Source organism: Pristis pectinata, chromosome 10, assembly GCF_009764475.1.
Source record: "Pristis pectinata isolate sPriPec2 chromosome 10, sPriPec2.1.pri, whole genome shotgun sequence".
NCBI classification, from domain to species: Eukaryota; Metazoa; Chordata; class Chondrichthyes; order Rhinopristiformes; family Pristidae; genus Pristis; species Pristis pectinata.
The window spans coordinates 76,306,665-76,324,118 of record NC_067414.1 but is presented as its reverse complement, the minus strand read 5'-3'; the positions used below and the strand labels follow the sequence as shown (position 1 = coordinate 76,324,118).

Genomic DNA, 17,454 nt, shown 5'->3' with positions numbered 1-17,454 from the left:
TGCTCTTTTAATAGAACAACCTTTCAGCCAGAAGAGAGAACATTGGTGGGTTAGGTGGATGCAATGACAATAATACTTGCAAGGTAACCTTAGAACAGAAATTACTCAAAAGATTTGTGAAATACTTCATGTTTCTCTATTATTGAGCTTCTCTTGGTGTTGATTTCCTCATTGCTTATTTATATGAGAATAGAAAACTGGAACATATTGCTCCATGATGCTACACATACACATATGGTTTACAAAGGCTTACATTGTATATGAAAGAATACGGTCAATTTTATCCTGCATATACTTATAGAACATACCCTAGCTGCTGCAGACCCTCAAGATATCAATGTGAAGCCTATTCTGTGCTTCTGGGCTGGAAAGCTGCACTTCATTCTCTGTTACCGGCAGAAGGGGTTATCAATCCTTGACATTTTTCAAGACAAGTTACAGGCAATGTAACATTTTGTTCTATGACTTCTGTAAACTCTTGTAAACTTAATTAGTTTTAAAGGGTTTGTCACTTTTATCTGTGCGAGATTGATGTTTAGTGGAAGCAAATAAAGTTCAATGGCAGAGATGAAGAATGACTGGTGATGCTGAAGAATCTTGATCGGCGTGTAAAACTCCTCTCAGAAAGCCTGCTGAAGTTGTTCTCTGAGATTTCTGAAATCTTTCTCAAAGATACTGCTGCAGCTCATATCAAATGAATGTGACTTTGAAGCCAGTGCACTACAGAATTTAATTGCCTACAGCCTTATTGCCCAAATCTTTTACATTTATCTTCCCAAATTAATAACAATTACTGCCTGTGTTAATGGCCAACTGATTGCATCGTGTCTTAAATCTATGAAGTTGCATTGGAAACACACTCACTTGAAGTGACTTTGAAATTGTTAGTTTGGACCTGTGAATTATTATCCACTCTTCACCTGCCTGCTCTTCTCAATCCTTGGAGGAAAGTTGAAAGGCTCTGTAACATATTAATCTTCTGTTCCAGAACCTTGTTCTTCACTGATTTCCGTTTTTGCTTTTCTGCAATTTCATCTGAGGAGGTACCACACTGTTGCCCAGACCATGGATTTTTGGGGAAAAAATAGACCCAAAGAAGGGTCATCTCCAGAACCAGGGTCATGGTACGTTACAGCGACAGGAATTACATTCATTAAGTGATCCATCAGAACTAGATGGTTGGAGTAACTGAATAACCTTAAGTTTTGGCCAACCAGCTACACATTCATATGGTTCATAATTTTGACGAAGAATTTTATTTGTCTTTGTTTAAGTTAATGTACTTTTAGTATGTGCACTCTCATGATACATGGCTGGATGTATTCCTACAACATTTGAAGTGGGCAGATTTTGAGTTCTGCATTAAGTAACATTTCCAGATAGGGGGAATAAAGTACAGGAAGAATATTTGATAATGGAGGTGATTTACTCAGTGAAAATACTAAGTTACAAGAAAGAATTGTAAACAGCAAAAAATAGATTTACCCAGTCAAAGAATGTCATCTGAACTTTTGCCTCCCAGGCCAGTTACAAGTTCTGGCAAAATGAACTGGAAGGATATCTCATGTGACAGAATCAGTTTCCCATTTTGAATCAAAGGAGGGCTAGTGGCTTTGAGAAATCGTATTTTGTCCATGTCTGGTGCACCAATTAATGTTATTCCCTCCACTTGCGATTCTTGTCTCAGTGACTTCAAGGGTCAAACTACGCTCTTACATCTCTTGACCTGTCTGTTAAGCTTCTTATGGCTTAGAACGGAGGCAGCTTCTTGTGACAATCTCATTATTATCTCCCGAAGTTATTGCCTTCATGATTATTTCAATGTGCCTGATGGAAAGCTTCTTCCTTAAGCTACTTCTTTTGAATAGGTGTCTGCACAACATTATGCACCTTTATGTCAACTGGAAGCTCATTTTCATTATGGAGTTGAGAAAACTGAACAAAATCTATTGGTAATTAGTTTATTATTGTCGCATGTACGGAGATACAGTGAAATGCTTTTGTTTGCGTGCCATCCAGACAGTTCACTCCATACATTAGTATATTGAGATGGTACAAAAAGGAAAAATAGAATGCAGAATATAGTGTTACAGAGAAAGTGCAGTGCAGTGCAGGAATACAAATAAAGTGCAAGGGTCATTATGAGGTAGATTGTGAGATCAAGAGTTCATCTTCAGTGTATAACAGGTCTGTTCAAGAGTCTGACAACAGCAGGATAGAAGCTGTCCTTGAGCCTGCTGGCACGTATTCTCAAGCTTTTGTATCTTCTGCCGATGGGAGGCAGAGGGTGGGGGGAGAAGAGAGGATGATCAAGGCGGCAGTTGTCCTTGATTATGTTGGCTGCTTTCCCAAGGCAGCAGGAAGTGTAAGCAGAGTCAATGGAGGGGAGGCTGGTTTGTGTGATGGATTGGGCTGCGTTCACAACTCTCTGCAATTTTTTGCAATCTTGGGCAGAGCAGTTGCCTTACCAAGCCGTGATGCATTCAAATAGGCTGCTTTCTATTCATATTTTCACTATTTTTCACATATGCAATTGACACACTATCACCAAGTGTGTTTGCAGCTACAGGCAAATGGCAGGCACAGTTTTTGTTATTTGGACACCAGGGGCAAAATGGAAACTACCAAGTGTTGGAACCAAGCCATATAAACTATACAGATTATCAATGGCTTGGACATTGTCTTTTTCTGCTTATTAAGTTTTGGTAGGTAACTGTCCTCACAAATATGAAGATTTTTTTACAAATGTAAATTGCTTGTGAATATTCAGAGATTCACAAACACTTACTAAGTCTGTAAAAGCTTCCAGGAGAGTTAAGTACCATTTTAAATAATGGTAGGCATAATATAACTTTTATTGTTGAACTTCAAATGGACCAGCTATGACAAACCATTTACAATTATATTAATCATTCTGCGGTCAGGGTAACCCGTGTACACAATTTCCTTTTTTAGTTGCTTTGGTAATTGATGTTCTATTCACATTTGACTTCCAGCGTGGGTGTATCACAGAACCTTCCACATCCAACCATAATGGATATGCACATTTTCAATTATTGTAGGTTGGCAGAAGCAAGGCATTCTGTGGTGTTTATATTATTAATTCCAAAACAAAGTGCTTCAGAAATTGGAAGTGGTTTAGTTTTGAAATGTCATATAAACAAGATGCATTTTTGGTGTCAGTAGTTAAGTAAAGCAATGCTGTCTAAACTGACATGGGGCAGAAAATGTGCTTGTGTTTAGATCAGACAATCAGTTACTTAGCAACAAACAGGTTTCTTTTGCAATTTGACATTCATCTTTGATAAAAAGAAATAATGGTGTAAAGTTCTGAATCTATGTTCAGCTTATAAAGAAAGTACAAAAGAAAATTCTACCTGGTAGGTCTGAATGACTATTCATGATTTCAAACCAACTCTTCTAAAGTGCAATTATGTTGCTCCTCCAGTGGTTAATCATAAAATCATATAGCACAGGAGGCGGCCATTCAGACACATTCTCTGAAACCTCTGTTTAATTCACCCAACTCCCCTGCACTTTTCCCATTGCCTTGCAATGTTTATGCTTTTAAACAGAGACTACCTTTTGCTATTATTGAATCTGTTTCCTGTATCCTTTCAGGCAACACTTTCCAGATTGTCAAATTGCTGAGTTAATACAATCATTGTCATGTGCATATGCCGAAGAATAAAACTAATAACGAAATTCAAATTGGAGCAAATAATTATTAAAAGCAGGCAATTTACAAACCTGGATTTTTTGCTGTAGAGGACATCATGAACATACTTATTAATAGCGAGTGAAAATAACCACAGCCTTGATTTTCATCTGTCCTCACCGTCTGGAGGCAGGTTAGGCAAGTATGCATCTCTTGAATAAAAAATGAATGATTGTGCAATATTTATGTAAAGCAGGTATATTTGTGGGGCTGCACTATTGGGTACAGGTACACAACACAGAAATCCATCCTTGGGATTTTACAGGAAGCAGCAACATTCAAGGGGTTGTTTTGGAGAAACTCCAGGACAATTATTAATTCTTAAAACTTATACAACAGTTTTGGAAGATAGATCAGAAAGGGTGCCAATTTTTATACTGAATGTTACTGACATATTTTGTTTTAAGTAAAACTAACTCATGGGTTGTTAATATTATTATTTTGCTCAGATCCTGTTGTGCATCTCGAAGGTTGGTGGCAGTCCAACTCCAAAGAAATCCATGTGACTAAAGTGCAGCTCAGAAAGTTTACTTACAATAGGAATCTGTTCTGATCCATGCTGGAAATCTGTGCCCAGAACCACGAGACATCAATTCAGATGTAACTTCCTCTTCAGGCACAATTAGTTTCCGGCATCAGGCAAATCCTGGAGGATGTTTGTCCAGAGCTCCTCAAATGCAGTAAAGGTACCGATTTTTGGGATACTATTTGGCAGTATGGAAGAGGAAACTGTCTTGTTCTAATATCTCCCAGTGGTTTATCTACTTATGCCAGAGATTAGCCACTTCATAAAGACTTTAGGCTTCAGCTAAAGCTTGAATCATTTAACTAACCACATCCAACTTCATAGTAGCTGGCCACAATCTTCATGAGTTGGTTCCTGCTTCCCATTAGCCCACCACTGTAAGTGGAAAATTGTGGATATTTTTGGGAGAACAGGAGCTGGCTTTCCCCTGATAAAGTAGCCTGCTGGCACTCACTGCCTAAGTTCACACATGCATAATGGTAATGTAGAAATGTGAATGGTATCTACAGCAATCTACCTTAGCAATAATTTGATCAAATAATAGATGGAGAAATGGAAGGTCAAGAATTCAGATAGAAAAAAAAGAGGGAAAAAAGAAGCTACTGTGCAAAATAAAAGTCTGGCTTACCTCCTGTGAGAAGCATAGTTTCCAGTTATATGCCCAGAACCATCACATCCAGGGGTTGGACATCTATCAGTGAAAATGTAAGAATTGATCAGATGCACCTAGTATCTATTATAGAATTTACAAGTGGAAAGTGCCTAAATAATATATGCAGCTTTTTAAAGTTATTTTTGAATAACTATATTCATATTGTTAATAACACTAATTTGATCACAACATACTGTGAAATGCATTGATCTCTAAGCTGTCTGATACTAAAGAGGCAGATGTGCTTAAAATACAGTTCTATAAAAGTATGAAATAACTTATGCAATGTACAATATTAAAATATCTAAATTTCAGCTAGAAAAACTCTATTGGATGCGGTGTGAATGGTAAACTGCTTTAGGTACATTTTACAGCACTTTGTAATTTTTGACTAAAATAAAACCATCATAACTGATATTTCCATTATTTATAGAGCTTCTATTCCACGTAATTTGCCCAATAATCACCAAAATGTCCATTGCTTAAATTAACTGAATGTATGGCTATAAAATTCATGTAAACAATTTTTACAGGATTCTACCAGCTACCTGCTCTAGCATTTCATTCCTTCAAACCACCCTCCCGCTATCCTTCTGTTCAAGGTTTAGTCTTTTCTCTTTGCTACTCACACTATGACAACCACATTCAAGTCAGTTGTGTGAGAAAGCCAGTTGCAAACTTATTTATAATCACCGACCTTGCAGGTGACCAAAAGAGAACCTTTATGGAACTGGTGAACGTTAAAGCCGTAACACTAAAAGAGGAAATCTCACTGGTGATTGACATTGTTGTTACATTGTGGAATTGTACATAAACCAAATTGGATGCTAACTGCAACAAATTAACAACTTGATGGTAAATCCAAGCTGAATTAAAATACTTATATAGAGACAACTAAGCTGAGTATTCGATCAGGTTGCTAAAAATCAATTTGGAAAAAGAAAGTGTTTCCCAGTTAGGGGTTATTGCCAAAAGAAGCAACTAGAAATGGATCTTAACAGAAAAGAGAAAAAAATATATCTGTCTGTGTGATTCTATCCATTCAATTCCTTTAACTGCAGGCTTCACATTAACTCTGGCAATTATTGGTTAAAAGAAATCCAACATTAACAGAGTAAGATTGCTAATGACAAAATGAAGACTCTATGCATGCACTAATGCCAATTAAGCCTTACTTTAATTCTTGGGAGCTGGTGGCCATCATACTTCGGATACTTTTGTCTGCCAAAGGACAGCCGGAGAGACTGCAAGATACACAAGGCAACAAAATCAATTCATGTCAAGTCAATCCAACCTTTCATACACACATATGACACAACTTGACAAATGCAGAGAAGCATGGTTTCACTGCTGAATTGCTGACAGATTCATGCCAATAGTTAACCCTCTGAATATTTAAGCAATCTTTTTTTTTAATCATGGCCTATATATATAATGGAATTTGATTCTTAAAGCATTGCACTTACTTCTTTAATGTGGACTCATTTTACAATAATTTACTTTTGAAAACATATTTACAACCAACATTAAATTTCAGTAATATAATAACATAATATAATTAAAGATAAACGTTATATGTAATTAATCATTTACATTTCATTTCCAGATATAAAAGAAAGGGAAAAGTTTACAATTTATTCATGAAGTATTGACAATAAAGAAAACTTATTTCTTCTTAAATAATATTCTTCATGATATTCAGCCCATAATCTTAGTGATTATTGTAAAGAATTCTGTAACAAACATGCTGCAAACTGTCAAGAAAATTCAATTGTCAAAGGGTTAACATGCAAGATTTTTTTTTCGCAATTCACTTGACAGCATTGTTCAGGTAAGCTGAAAACAATAAATTGAAAAGACAGTATCCACCATGAAAAAGGAAGTCACACCTTCTATGTGAGGCGTAATTACCCGTGACATGACCACTCCCATCACACCCTGGTGTTGGACATCTGCCACCAAACAAGAAAACAGCCAAAAATAGTAATTAAGTTTTTAGAAAACTTTTTTTTGATATTTCATTGTTTCCAGTTTAGCTTCACTGTCTGCAATGGTTTGCTAAGCATCCTAAGGAAAAACTGCAAAAATGAAGCAATTACATAAATGATGCTTTACTTAATCTTAATATAATGCAATTAAAGTAAGAAACTTTATCCGCCAAGAAAGTTTGGGAAATGAAGATTAAAAAAATACATGCTGCATATTGTGTTGCATGCTACCAAAATACAAAGAAGAGTTTATTTCAAAGGGATATTTAGCAAATAAAGTCAAAGAGAAGATGACACTATTCTGCTTGCTTACGTTATGAGATCTTTTTTGTTGATGTCCTTGCATTGTCCATATTTAGGTTTGGGACTTGGTATTGTGACCTCTCCGGGATACCTCCGTTCTTCCAGGCTTTCCTGAAATGGATCCATATCTTCTGGCTACAGAAAAATGAGTAATTGTTGTTGGTTTATGTTTGTACTGTTTATGAACATAACCATGAGCAACAACAGCTGTTGCACCACCCTGTCTCACATTCACAATGGCTAGAACATCAAAATTAAATACTTACCATCCACCACACTTCCTCTTCCCTACAATCCCTTCTCCTGTACCCTACTAAGTATCCTTTAGAAAAGTTTCAATGTAACAGACTGTATTTTGTTGGCCAATTAATAATGTATTAATCACTACTATCAATGTGCAAATCAAGCAGCTATTTCAGGGGATCAGAAATTATGTCAAGAATAGCAAATTTCTGGTGCTTACACATCAAGTTGTGCAACCTACAGCCAGCTATTTATCATAATTTAGCCAGATAAATAGCATAAAAATGTTATGTTTTTATTTACTTATTTTTGTTATTTATAGTAATTTTGTGCCATTGCCCTGTACTACTGCTGCAAAACAATAAATTTCGCGTAATCTAAATCAGTGATAATAAATCTGATTCTGATTCTGAATCCTATGGTTTATTTTGCATTAAAACTATCTCTCCCCTTGCCTATTCATATTGCTTCAGAAAGTTAAGTTTCATAATTATTAATGGAAAGCCAATCATTATCTCTGGTCTGGAAAAGGGAACAATTTAAAGTATTAAATCTTGTTTCTGGTGGTATTCAATGTTGCAGCAGCATCTTCATCTATACCAATAGGATCAACAGCAGCTAGAAAGTCCAGTGAGAGGCAGGAATTTCTCATCAGCAATCTGAAGTAATTTAGTGGGGTTAAGCTGATGAGTAGGCTGGCTGCAGGATACTCATGTTAAAGAGAAAAGTAATACAATAACAGCTCTTCTGCCCATACTGTAGGATTTACACTGATGAAGCCACTATAGAAACACAAAAGATGATTATTTCTTAGACGATTAAAAGTAAAAGGTGATGTGTTTCCTTGGATTTATTCCAGTCAATTTCAAAATAAACCATATGAATTCAATGTACACTAGCACCATATGCCTGGATAGTTTGTATTGTTACCTTCAACAAGCGGCAGTAGGTGCAAAAATAGCATTAGTGAATGTGGCATGACCAAATATAAATAACAAATGCTTGAGCGAAGCTTCAAACTGTAAACAATTTGTAATACAAAAATAAGTTCTCATAAATCATAGCCTAAATATAATCATAATTCTGACTATTTTAAGTACAATGACCACCAGTTTAGAAACCAAATGATTCGGATCTTTGGCAGAATCTTTGGCTACTGGCAGAATCTGGTAATCTTACCAAAGCTGTGCAGTGACATGTCTTTCCAGATTTCCGCTGCTGGCTGTGCCCATTTTTTTCGTCGTGGGGAGAACAGCTTACATTAAATATGACAATGGAAGACATGATGGGCTTTTTGCAATTAGCAGGGCAGGGAAGGAGTACATGATGAACTGCTCAAACTCCTTGAATCCTGCCTAAATCTCCTCCACTCCAGCCTTTGCTCCTCCTGAGCCTATGGAGAAAAGCCATGCCTATTCTTGAAATACCTTGATCATGGGAGGAATGGGCAAAGGGTGAGGGCTCTGAGAACTTTTTTTTGTACAAAACGTTTATTCGCTAAAAGCACTACAAAAAAACAACCAACATCAAATACAGTACATCTAATACAGAAGGAAACAACTAGGCAAAACTAATACCCGCGCAACACTACGCCCGCCACCGCAACACACAACACTTCATATGAAAATCGCATCGGAACCGTCCATGCCACATGCGATCCCCTGAGGGGCCCACCGAGAGTGGAACTCGGCCAGGGTGCCCGCGGAGACAGCGTGCTCCCGTTCCAAAGACACCCGCGCGTGCACGTAAGCACGGAAGATGGGCTCCGATAATTCTCCAGTGATGCTGTGAGAACCAGTCAGAATGCAGGTTTCCACAGAGAAAAATGCAAAAACTAAAAATGAGTTTGAAAAGCCATAAAATTACCCCACATTCTTCATGACTCTTCAAGCTCCTCCCTTGCACCTTGGCCAGGTGATTAGGCTGCCAGTTCCTGCACCTCATTCATCTCAGTCACTCAACGTACAACAGGATGTTGGAAACTCAGGAAACACACAGCTGCTACGACAATGACTCTCACTCTTATTGCAGGTATAGATACAGAAGGGCTCAAAAAGCATATGGAAAATTAGGAGAATCTTATCAGGGTTGTACAGACCTAGAAACAAATTCCTCCTAAGTTTCTTTGTTTAAGAACATGGTGTGAGATTTACACACTGTTTCCAATTTGAAGTGGTGAGAATATTTACCATCCTAATACTGCAGCTATGACCAGTTACCTTTTGAACGCATTTATTTTGGCAAAGCAACAAGATGTGCCTTGCATTAGCAAGTGCATCAATATTTGATCTGGTGTTATTGGAACTTCACCCCCTGCCTTCATTATGTTAAGCTTGCACTATTCCCATAGTCTCAAGATAGGTCTCCAACCTTCCAAAGTAGTCAACATAAGATCACTCAGCTGCTCACATTCGCAAGCCACTATTTGGTCAACACCCTGCTGGGATAATCCACACTGCATTTTCAACTTCACGATGCACATTGATGAATTCAATCCTCATTACTTCTGTAGTTCTTACCAGCTTCATAAGCCTTAAGATAACTGCATTCCTCCAATTCTCATCCAGTTTGTATCCCTCCACTTCATTCAGTACAACAATTGCAGATGTGCCTTCAACATGCATGGGTTCTAAGTTCTAGAATTCCCTTTCCTTCACTCCTTTGGGCAATTTTTAGCTTTCTGCCCTAATTCCATCTTTTTTTTTAACTCGATGCCATTCTTTACTTTCTAGTGCTTTACTGAATTATGTGATGAAATTTTTATTATGCTAAATGACATGAGGGAATAAAGGTTCTTATTGTTGGTTTAGGTTTTAGCTAAATAAAAATCAAAACAAATTTGGAGATGCTGGAAATCTAAAATAAAAACAGAAAATGCTGGAATTATTCAGCTGGTCAGGCAGCATCTCTGGGAAGACAAAAAGAGTTCAGCTAAGCGGTTCAGATTAATTTCTGGCACAAGGTTTAGCAACTGCTGATGCTGCGTAGGTAGCATCATCACTTAAATTAAGAATATACTTGCCCCAATTTACTAGATTTTAACTACATCAGCAGCAGCTGCCTTTTGGAATATCTATGATTTTTTAAAAATTCCTTCACTAATAGTTGCTGGTGAACCAGCTGGGTTCTTAAGGCAATCTTATAGTTACATTCTTTATTCCGATACCCTCTGAATTAGCACCTATAGGAGTGATGGTTGAATGGAACATAGTATATTTATTCCAGAATTAACTGAAATTAAATTTTCCAGCTGCCCTGATGACATCTGAACTCAGAACTTGGGGTCACGCTTCCTGGTCTCTAGATAACTAGTCTGGTAACATAAGGGCTACATTCCCGCTCCTGATGTGTATGACAATCCAAAGATAGAAGGTGATGCTGCTGTGCAGGGAGGGGAAATAGTGTTGGAGACAATTCTAAAAGGGAAGTACATTTTATATTTGGTAACTGCTCTAGAAATGGAGTTATACATTCCTCGGATCAACCTTCCTGATAAAATTAATCAACTATTGGCTGAATTCAAATAATTTTCGATATCACTAAATTATAGCTGATACTCTATATCTGAAATGGACTAATGGGCCAGTCTGTCTGGCTGGAAGTTCCAAAGGTAACCAAAGGCCAGCTACAATGTCTCCCAGTGCCTTCTGGACTTCTCCTTCAATGCAATGCAAGGAATGAACTGGAGGACTGCATGTATCTGACTTCCTACTGCACACTGGACACAGCACTGTGTGCAGGGGTGGTCCCAGCTCATACTGAGCTTTGGGACCCTTCAGCTGCACATTAGCCATGGCTGGTGTATCTACTGTGGCCCCATTTATTTGAATGGGGTTGCAGAAGGTAAGTGAAGCTAATTTTTTTTTGTAATTTTAATTAGTTTGAATTTTTAAAAATTAATTTACCTAAATATGAACACTTTTTTGGAAGAGTTTTTCACGTATTTCTACCATTAGAGGAAGCTGAAGAGGCCTTTGACAGCACAAAGAACATCAGGGTGGTCAGGGGCAGGACCTGAGTGCATGCTGTCTGGGGCCTGGCTGTCACTCATGGACTGTTTCACCCACAGCAGCATGGCTCCAGGACACAGGAAGTTGGCTGCTGCAAGAGGTTAAGTACTGGCATCACATGGGAGGTGAATGTGAGGTGTGGGGCGGGTAAAGTGTGATCCAGCCCATGTCAATTCCCTTCAGGGAAGTCACAACACTTCAGCAATTTCACAAGTATTTTCATGTGATCGCTTTACATTAAGTAAAGCACAGAAAAAGAACATTTAATCCAAATGGTCTATGCTGACGTTTAATTAAACTGATTCCCTCCTAGCTTGGCATGTATGGGAATTTAAGTGCATTTAGAGGAGCATGTTAAGCATAAACATAACATACATATGTGCCTGTGTCCTCAATTTCCTCAATGATTATTGGAAAGTGGGTCATGTACTTGCTTGTGCCCCCCGCTTATGCACCAGTAACAAATGTTCATTCCACTTCTCTTCATCTTACCCTATCAGCATATCCTTTTTTTTAACTTAAGCATTAAAATGCAATCTCTGCATCACGTAATGTGCTTGATGCACACATACAGGTGTGGAGGTGGAGGTACAAGGCAAGACATTTGTTATTCTTTTCTATGAGCATCCTTGCTTAGGATCCAACTTGTAACAATAGCTTTTCATTTGGTTGTTTTTTATATTCTGTATAGAGTATCTCATAATAGCCTTGAGTTTCAGCTGTGTTTAAGACATGGGTGTCAGATTAAAGTTGTTTCAACACTGAGCTCTACAGCATTATATCTTTCTCATAATTGTAAAGTAGCACACAACTTGACAGGACTTTGAAACTTCTCTGAGGATGGTTAGATCTTGTGCATTATAAAACACCTCAGTATATACGCCTCTTAAGTGTGCCATTGTTAGCAACTATTGAAATTAAAGTACATGCTTAAAATATAGAAATGACACAAATCATATGCTTTTCAATGCACCCGCAATTCTAATAAAATGCAATCTTGTTTTTGTTTTTGCTGGCCCTATGCAACGTGGTAGATTTTAACACATCTATTTCATAAGGCATTATATTAGGGTGACAAGGACAGAGTTTTTCTTCCAAAGAGATGTCTGATGATTTGCACTTCATTCTTGCTTTTATTTCATGCTTTCGTTGATTAAATTTTATGTGTTTTTATCATTGAGTTTAAAATACTACTTGCATTTTACAGTAATTAAGCCAACTTCTCTCTGACCTCTGAGACCTGAGTTTAAACTCAGTTGAGATTGATGGATGTAGCTAGATGTAATGGTCAAATGTGAAAGGAATTTATTCTGTTCATAGAAAGTTCGGACTCACAGAAGGAAATGTGAACACAACTGTCAATCTCACTCAAAGATACCTTCAGATTAATTTGTTGTTATGAGGCTGTTCCTATGCTGAAGATAACAGCTGTTGCAAAACTGTAACATCATCTTGTTTTCTGTGCATGTGAGAACACTTATTGGTAACCAGGTTTATGCAAATACATGGTGACTATAATTAATGCCCCTCAAACTAATTAAACTGTCCTTCAAGAACCCAACAGTACTAATGCAGAGTGCCTGTGAATAATCAAAAACTGCACCATAAGCCCACTTTTCAAAGTGCAATTATGTGTATCTATACAGACCGTCCCTGGGTAATGAACTGGTTCCATTATTATAGATGTCCTTAAGTCAATTTTGTCTATACATTGGGAAATACACAAAAATCACTCACTATTGTAACTATATCTCCACAGTATCGTAATGAATGGCATCAAAAGCACATAAGACTGAAAAGAAAGAACAATTACTAAAAGTGGAAAGAGAAAGGAAACTGGTTCATTCTGTAGTACGTTAGAATTTTGATTTTAATAAAAATCAAAAGCTTGTTTGTATGCAGGGGTGTCCATAGGTCAGGTGTTCTTAATCCAGGATGGCCTGAAAACAGTGACCATTTCCACCTATTTCTACACAGGAAGTGTAGAAACAACTTAGTGAAAAGCTGCAAAACAAAATATTACATATTCCAAATGGGGAAGACATTTTCTTTATATTAAGAACTTTCAAGATTTGTTCATTATGAGGTATTAAAAAGAGATTCTGTTAATATTCATCCCTCTGTTTAACTATTTTTCTCTCAGCTTCTCCTCCCACCAAATATAAACTATTCCAAGGTAAAAATAAATTAAATATCACAACACTGAAATGCAACCACTAAAAAAGACATTTTTTTGGGTATCTTGTAGAAACAATATCCCTTGTTGGTTCTCTTTTAAGTTATATACTTTCCTGATTTGAAAATGTATCAATGTTCTTTCATTGTCAGGCAGTCTAAATTCTGGACCTCCCTCCTGAATAGCACTTTCAGCGCAACTTCTTGAAAAGGATTGCAGGAACTCAAGAAGGTAATTCACAACCATCTTCTCAACGGCAATTAGGGACGGGTAATAAATGCTGGTGACACCCACATCCCAAAAGTTGAATAAAAACAAGGGGGACATTAGATTGATAAGTTTTAAATTTACAGTTAATCTATCACAAAAATCAACTCAATTACTTTTTCCCAAATAACTTGGCAATGTAGAATCCTATGGGCTGAGATAAATGCTGCTTTGTCCATGTCCTATCATTTCTTTGTTTGTCCAAAACCAGATTGCTCTATTCTCAGGGCACAAGGGCTCATTACCTTCCTGACAGGAGACCCACATGTCTTAGCAAACGTGGGAACTTTCTTTTGTACACAGTTGGAGATGCTGGGAATGGTTCAGGCATCAAGCATTTTGTTGCTTTTTAAAAGCAAACACGGGATAAATATTTGAAACTTAAATGATACATTGCTGCAAGGTGATTATGATGCAATGGGATTAGTTTTGAGTTGCTCAGGCAAAAATGTTGAAGTGTGTCCTCTGCTGTAAGCTTCTATGATGGATTGTGTTTACTACCTCTGGAAACGTAGAGAAACCTGACTATAAAAGATAGGGCTTACAGAGGCAAATAAGAGGAATGGAAACTATTGATTCTGGGCCTGAACAATAAAGATTTCAGACACCAAACATCAGTTGAGAAAGCCAAGAGTTGTCACACAACATACTTGCCTTTTATAATGAGTACAAGACTTGGAAGCTGTAAATTAATATTCCAGAAACAACAACCTCAATCCCAAATTATAAGAATGGAATTAAGTGAATGTCTTGATTGTTACAATACTAATGCTGAAGAATGTAATGATAGAAAGAAACAAGAATTAAATAAAACACTAGACTTACCTTGATAGAGTCTGGGTTAGTAACAAAGTAGAATTATAAAAGACACAGTGGCCAAAATTCCAACACCTACCGCAACTTTTGGTTTTGCATTGAGTGTTTTCAGATGAAATGCAATTGCTAAAAGCAAGGTTCAGCATATTGTAATACTTTTGATGTGCCTATGCATGAGTGGGCATAGTGGCCTTGATCATAGGAGCAGGCCTTTAGCACTCAATGTGGCCTCGATCATAGGAGCAGGCCTTTAGCACTCAATGTGGCCTCGATCATAGGAGCAGGCCTTTAGCAGAGGGTGGAGGTGGAAAGAGTACTCACCACCTGAACCAATGTTGGGATGTTCAGCTATGAATTGAGGAACTGGGTCATCTCAGATGGTTCGAACGACTTCTATTTCAAAGCAGAGGCCTGTTTGTGCAGAAAATTAAAACCCAATGCAAATACCACCTGACCTCGACCAATCCAAACCTAACTAGGAATTTGCAAAAAAGCAGAGTCAAAAACTTATTACGCAACATACTAGCATGCAAATTAGGACCAGGAATAGACCAATCAGCCCCTCAAGTTTTCTCTGCCTTTTAATAAGATTATGGCTCATCACATTATGGCCACAACTCTCTGTCCCTGTTTATCTGTGGTAATCTTTTGCCCACTTGCTTATCAAGTATCTATCTATGCTGCCTTAAAAATATTCAAAGACTCTCCTTCCACCACCCTTTGATTAGAAGCCTTCCAAGGCCTCACAACCAGCTGAAAGAAAAAATTCTCCTCATTTCTGTCTTAAGTGGGTGACCCCTCTATTTTTAAACAATGATCCTGTGATTGTCCCACAAGGGGAAACATCCTTTCCAAATCTATCCTCAGGATCTGATATGTTTCAATCAAGTCCCCTCTCACTCTATTAGTGTCTAACAGATACAAGCCTAGTCTACCCTAGTCACGTCTATTTAAGATCAGAGGACATGTGCAAAAATTAAATACAAAACATCCTGAGCTGGATAAAATCAGAAGCCTGGTCAGCATGGCATGGCCTGATTCCACCCCATCGGAATCTGAATGTTTTACCAGAATATCAACCTGATCTGACACAAACCCGACCAAATAATTGGCGCTTGGTGGGCTCAGGTTTGGTAGCCAGGCTCTAAGGTTGGGAGGATATGATTGGAATGACCTCTGCCCTGGGTGTCCACCATTGCCAACACAATATCCCATCATTGATCAGAGATGTGTGCAGCCCATTCTCATCACTACCACTTGAAGATGATGAATCTGCTCCCAAGCAGCACTGGTGGTGATTCACAAATCAATGCATCTCACACAACTTTGCAACCAACACATTGTTAGCTGTGACTCATAATTCTATAGCACTCAATGCACCACAACCCATCTATGTTAGAAATTACTCCCCCTCAGCTTCATTTCAAGCTAGTAATAATCCCTTGTGCCATATTATTTTCAACATGTCTTTTAAAATGTGAAAAAATTTGTAGGCCATAATAATTTCAATGGGGACAGACAGTACTTAAAACTATTCATTAACTCCATCATCCAGGGCATAAATTTCACCCTCTCCTCCTGTGTTTCAGTGTGTCTGAGTAAACTCCTGACCACTTTGGGAATTCCATCATCTCGATTTCCTGTTGGAACATTACGCTTCTCTAATAGACCCTAAAAGCAATCAAAGTAAAGGCATTCAGTAATTAATTACCTCTAAAATCATGGTCAATCAGTTGCACTTTGGATGATGAAGGAAACATATGGGCAATTTATAATGGCTCTTTCTGGGCCTCTGTTACTCCTACAACAAGGGCTAGATAACCTTCCCTTGATACATGTAGGTCACTACCCCTGATTATGTAATCAGCCTGGACCTTCTGCATGAGGGCCAGGAGTTATTACATTGTTGTTACAGGAGTGTGATCCTCATCATTTTGGCCAAGGGGATAGAAGGCTATATATCAAATGCTGGTTATGGGATTTTCATTGATGGATACTTGATGGTTGGCATAGTCATAGTGGGCCAAGGGGCCTGTTTTTGTACTGTATGAATCTATGATTCAAGTGTAATCATTTAACTATTAAGGCTGTATTAAAACAGTTTCCTTCACAAAATGTCTTGTCTAATAGCCATTTTCTGAGCACATTATTGAAGATGTAATATATAGTTCAACTGAAAGTAGATGCAGAAGATACCTCTGAATAAAAATTAGATCTTGATAGTACCCAGGTAAATGCTTAGGTCCATTGAATTTCTTGAGGTTTCATTGAACTGATTTAAATCAAAATTATCTGCGCTTTTTTCCTCAAGGCTCCAGATGAGTAGCACAAGATTCTCATTGAATCTAGGTAATCAGCATTGATATTTAGCATGCTAAGAGGATTGGAACAGAGAGCAATTCTGCAGTTGGGCCTGCAAGATTTTGCTCTGGAAGATTCCTTTAACTTGATAAGTATTCCAAGGACTTCCAGATACATAAATATCAAAGGCGGATGGCTTAATTCAAGGCTGTGGGAACATTACATTAGGAGCTATCAATGTTATAGTAAAAGTAAACCAAGAAATGGAAGAGGGTGAGAGAAGTCACAGTGAAATAGCTTCCTTTGAAAGCTACAAAGTGGCAATAGATTCAATGATGAAATGATTCAAAAAGGGCCTCAACAAATTGGATTTTCAAGGCATAGTAACTCAAAAAATATATTTCATTAGCAAGCAGCAGAGTGGGTTTATGATTTTAGAAAGCACCTATGTTTT

The 17,454-nt window shown here is 37.6% G+C and overlaps 1 protein-coding gene across 17 annotated transcripts in view; it reads right to left on the bottom strand.

The window, feature by feature from the left end:
• Positions 1-17,454, bottom strand: part of LOC127574826 (myelin transcription factor 1-like protein) — a 372,272-nt gene that overhangs the window by 47,858 nt on the left and 306,960 nt on the right. For 15 of the 17 annotated variants that reach the window (XM_052024235.1, XM_052024239.1, XM_052024230.1 and 12 more), the window contains 4 exons: positions 7,198-7,322; positions 6,786-6,848; positions 6,072-6,140; positions 4,873-4,935 (listed from right to left, as the gene is read on the bottom strand). In XM_052024235.1, the coding sequence (XP_051880195.1) occupies positions 4,873-4,935; positions 6,072-6,140; positions 6,786-6,848; positions 7,198-7,322 (320 nt within the window). The remainder of the gene's footprint in view (positions 1-4,872; positions 4,936-6,071; positions 6,141-6,785; positions 6,849-7,197; positions 7,323-17,454) is intronic. The other 2 variants (XM_052024244.1, XM_052024245.1) reach the window with 1 other exon arrangement.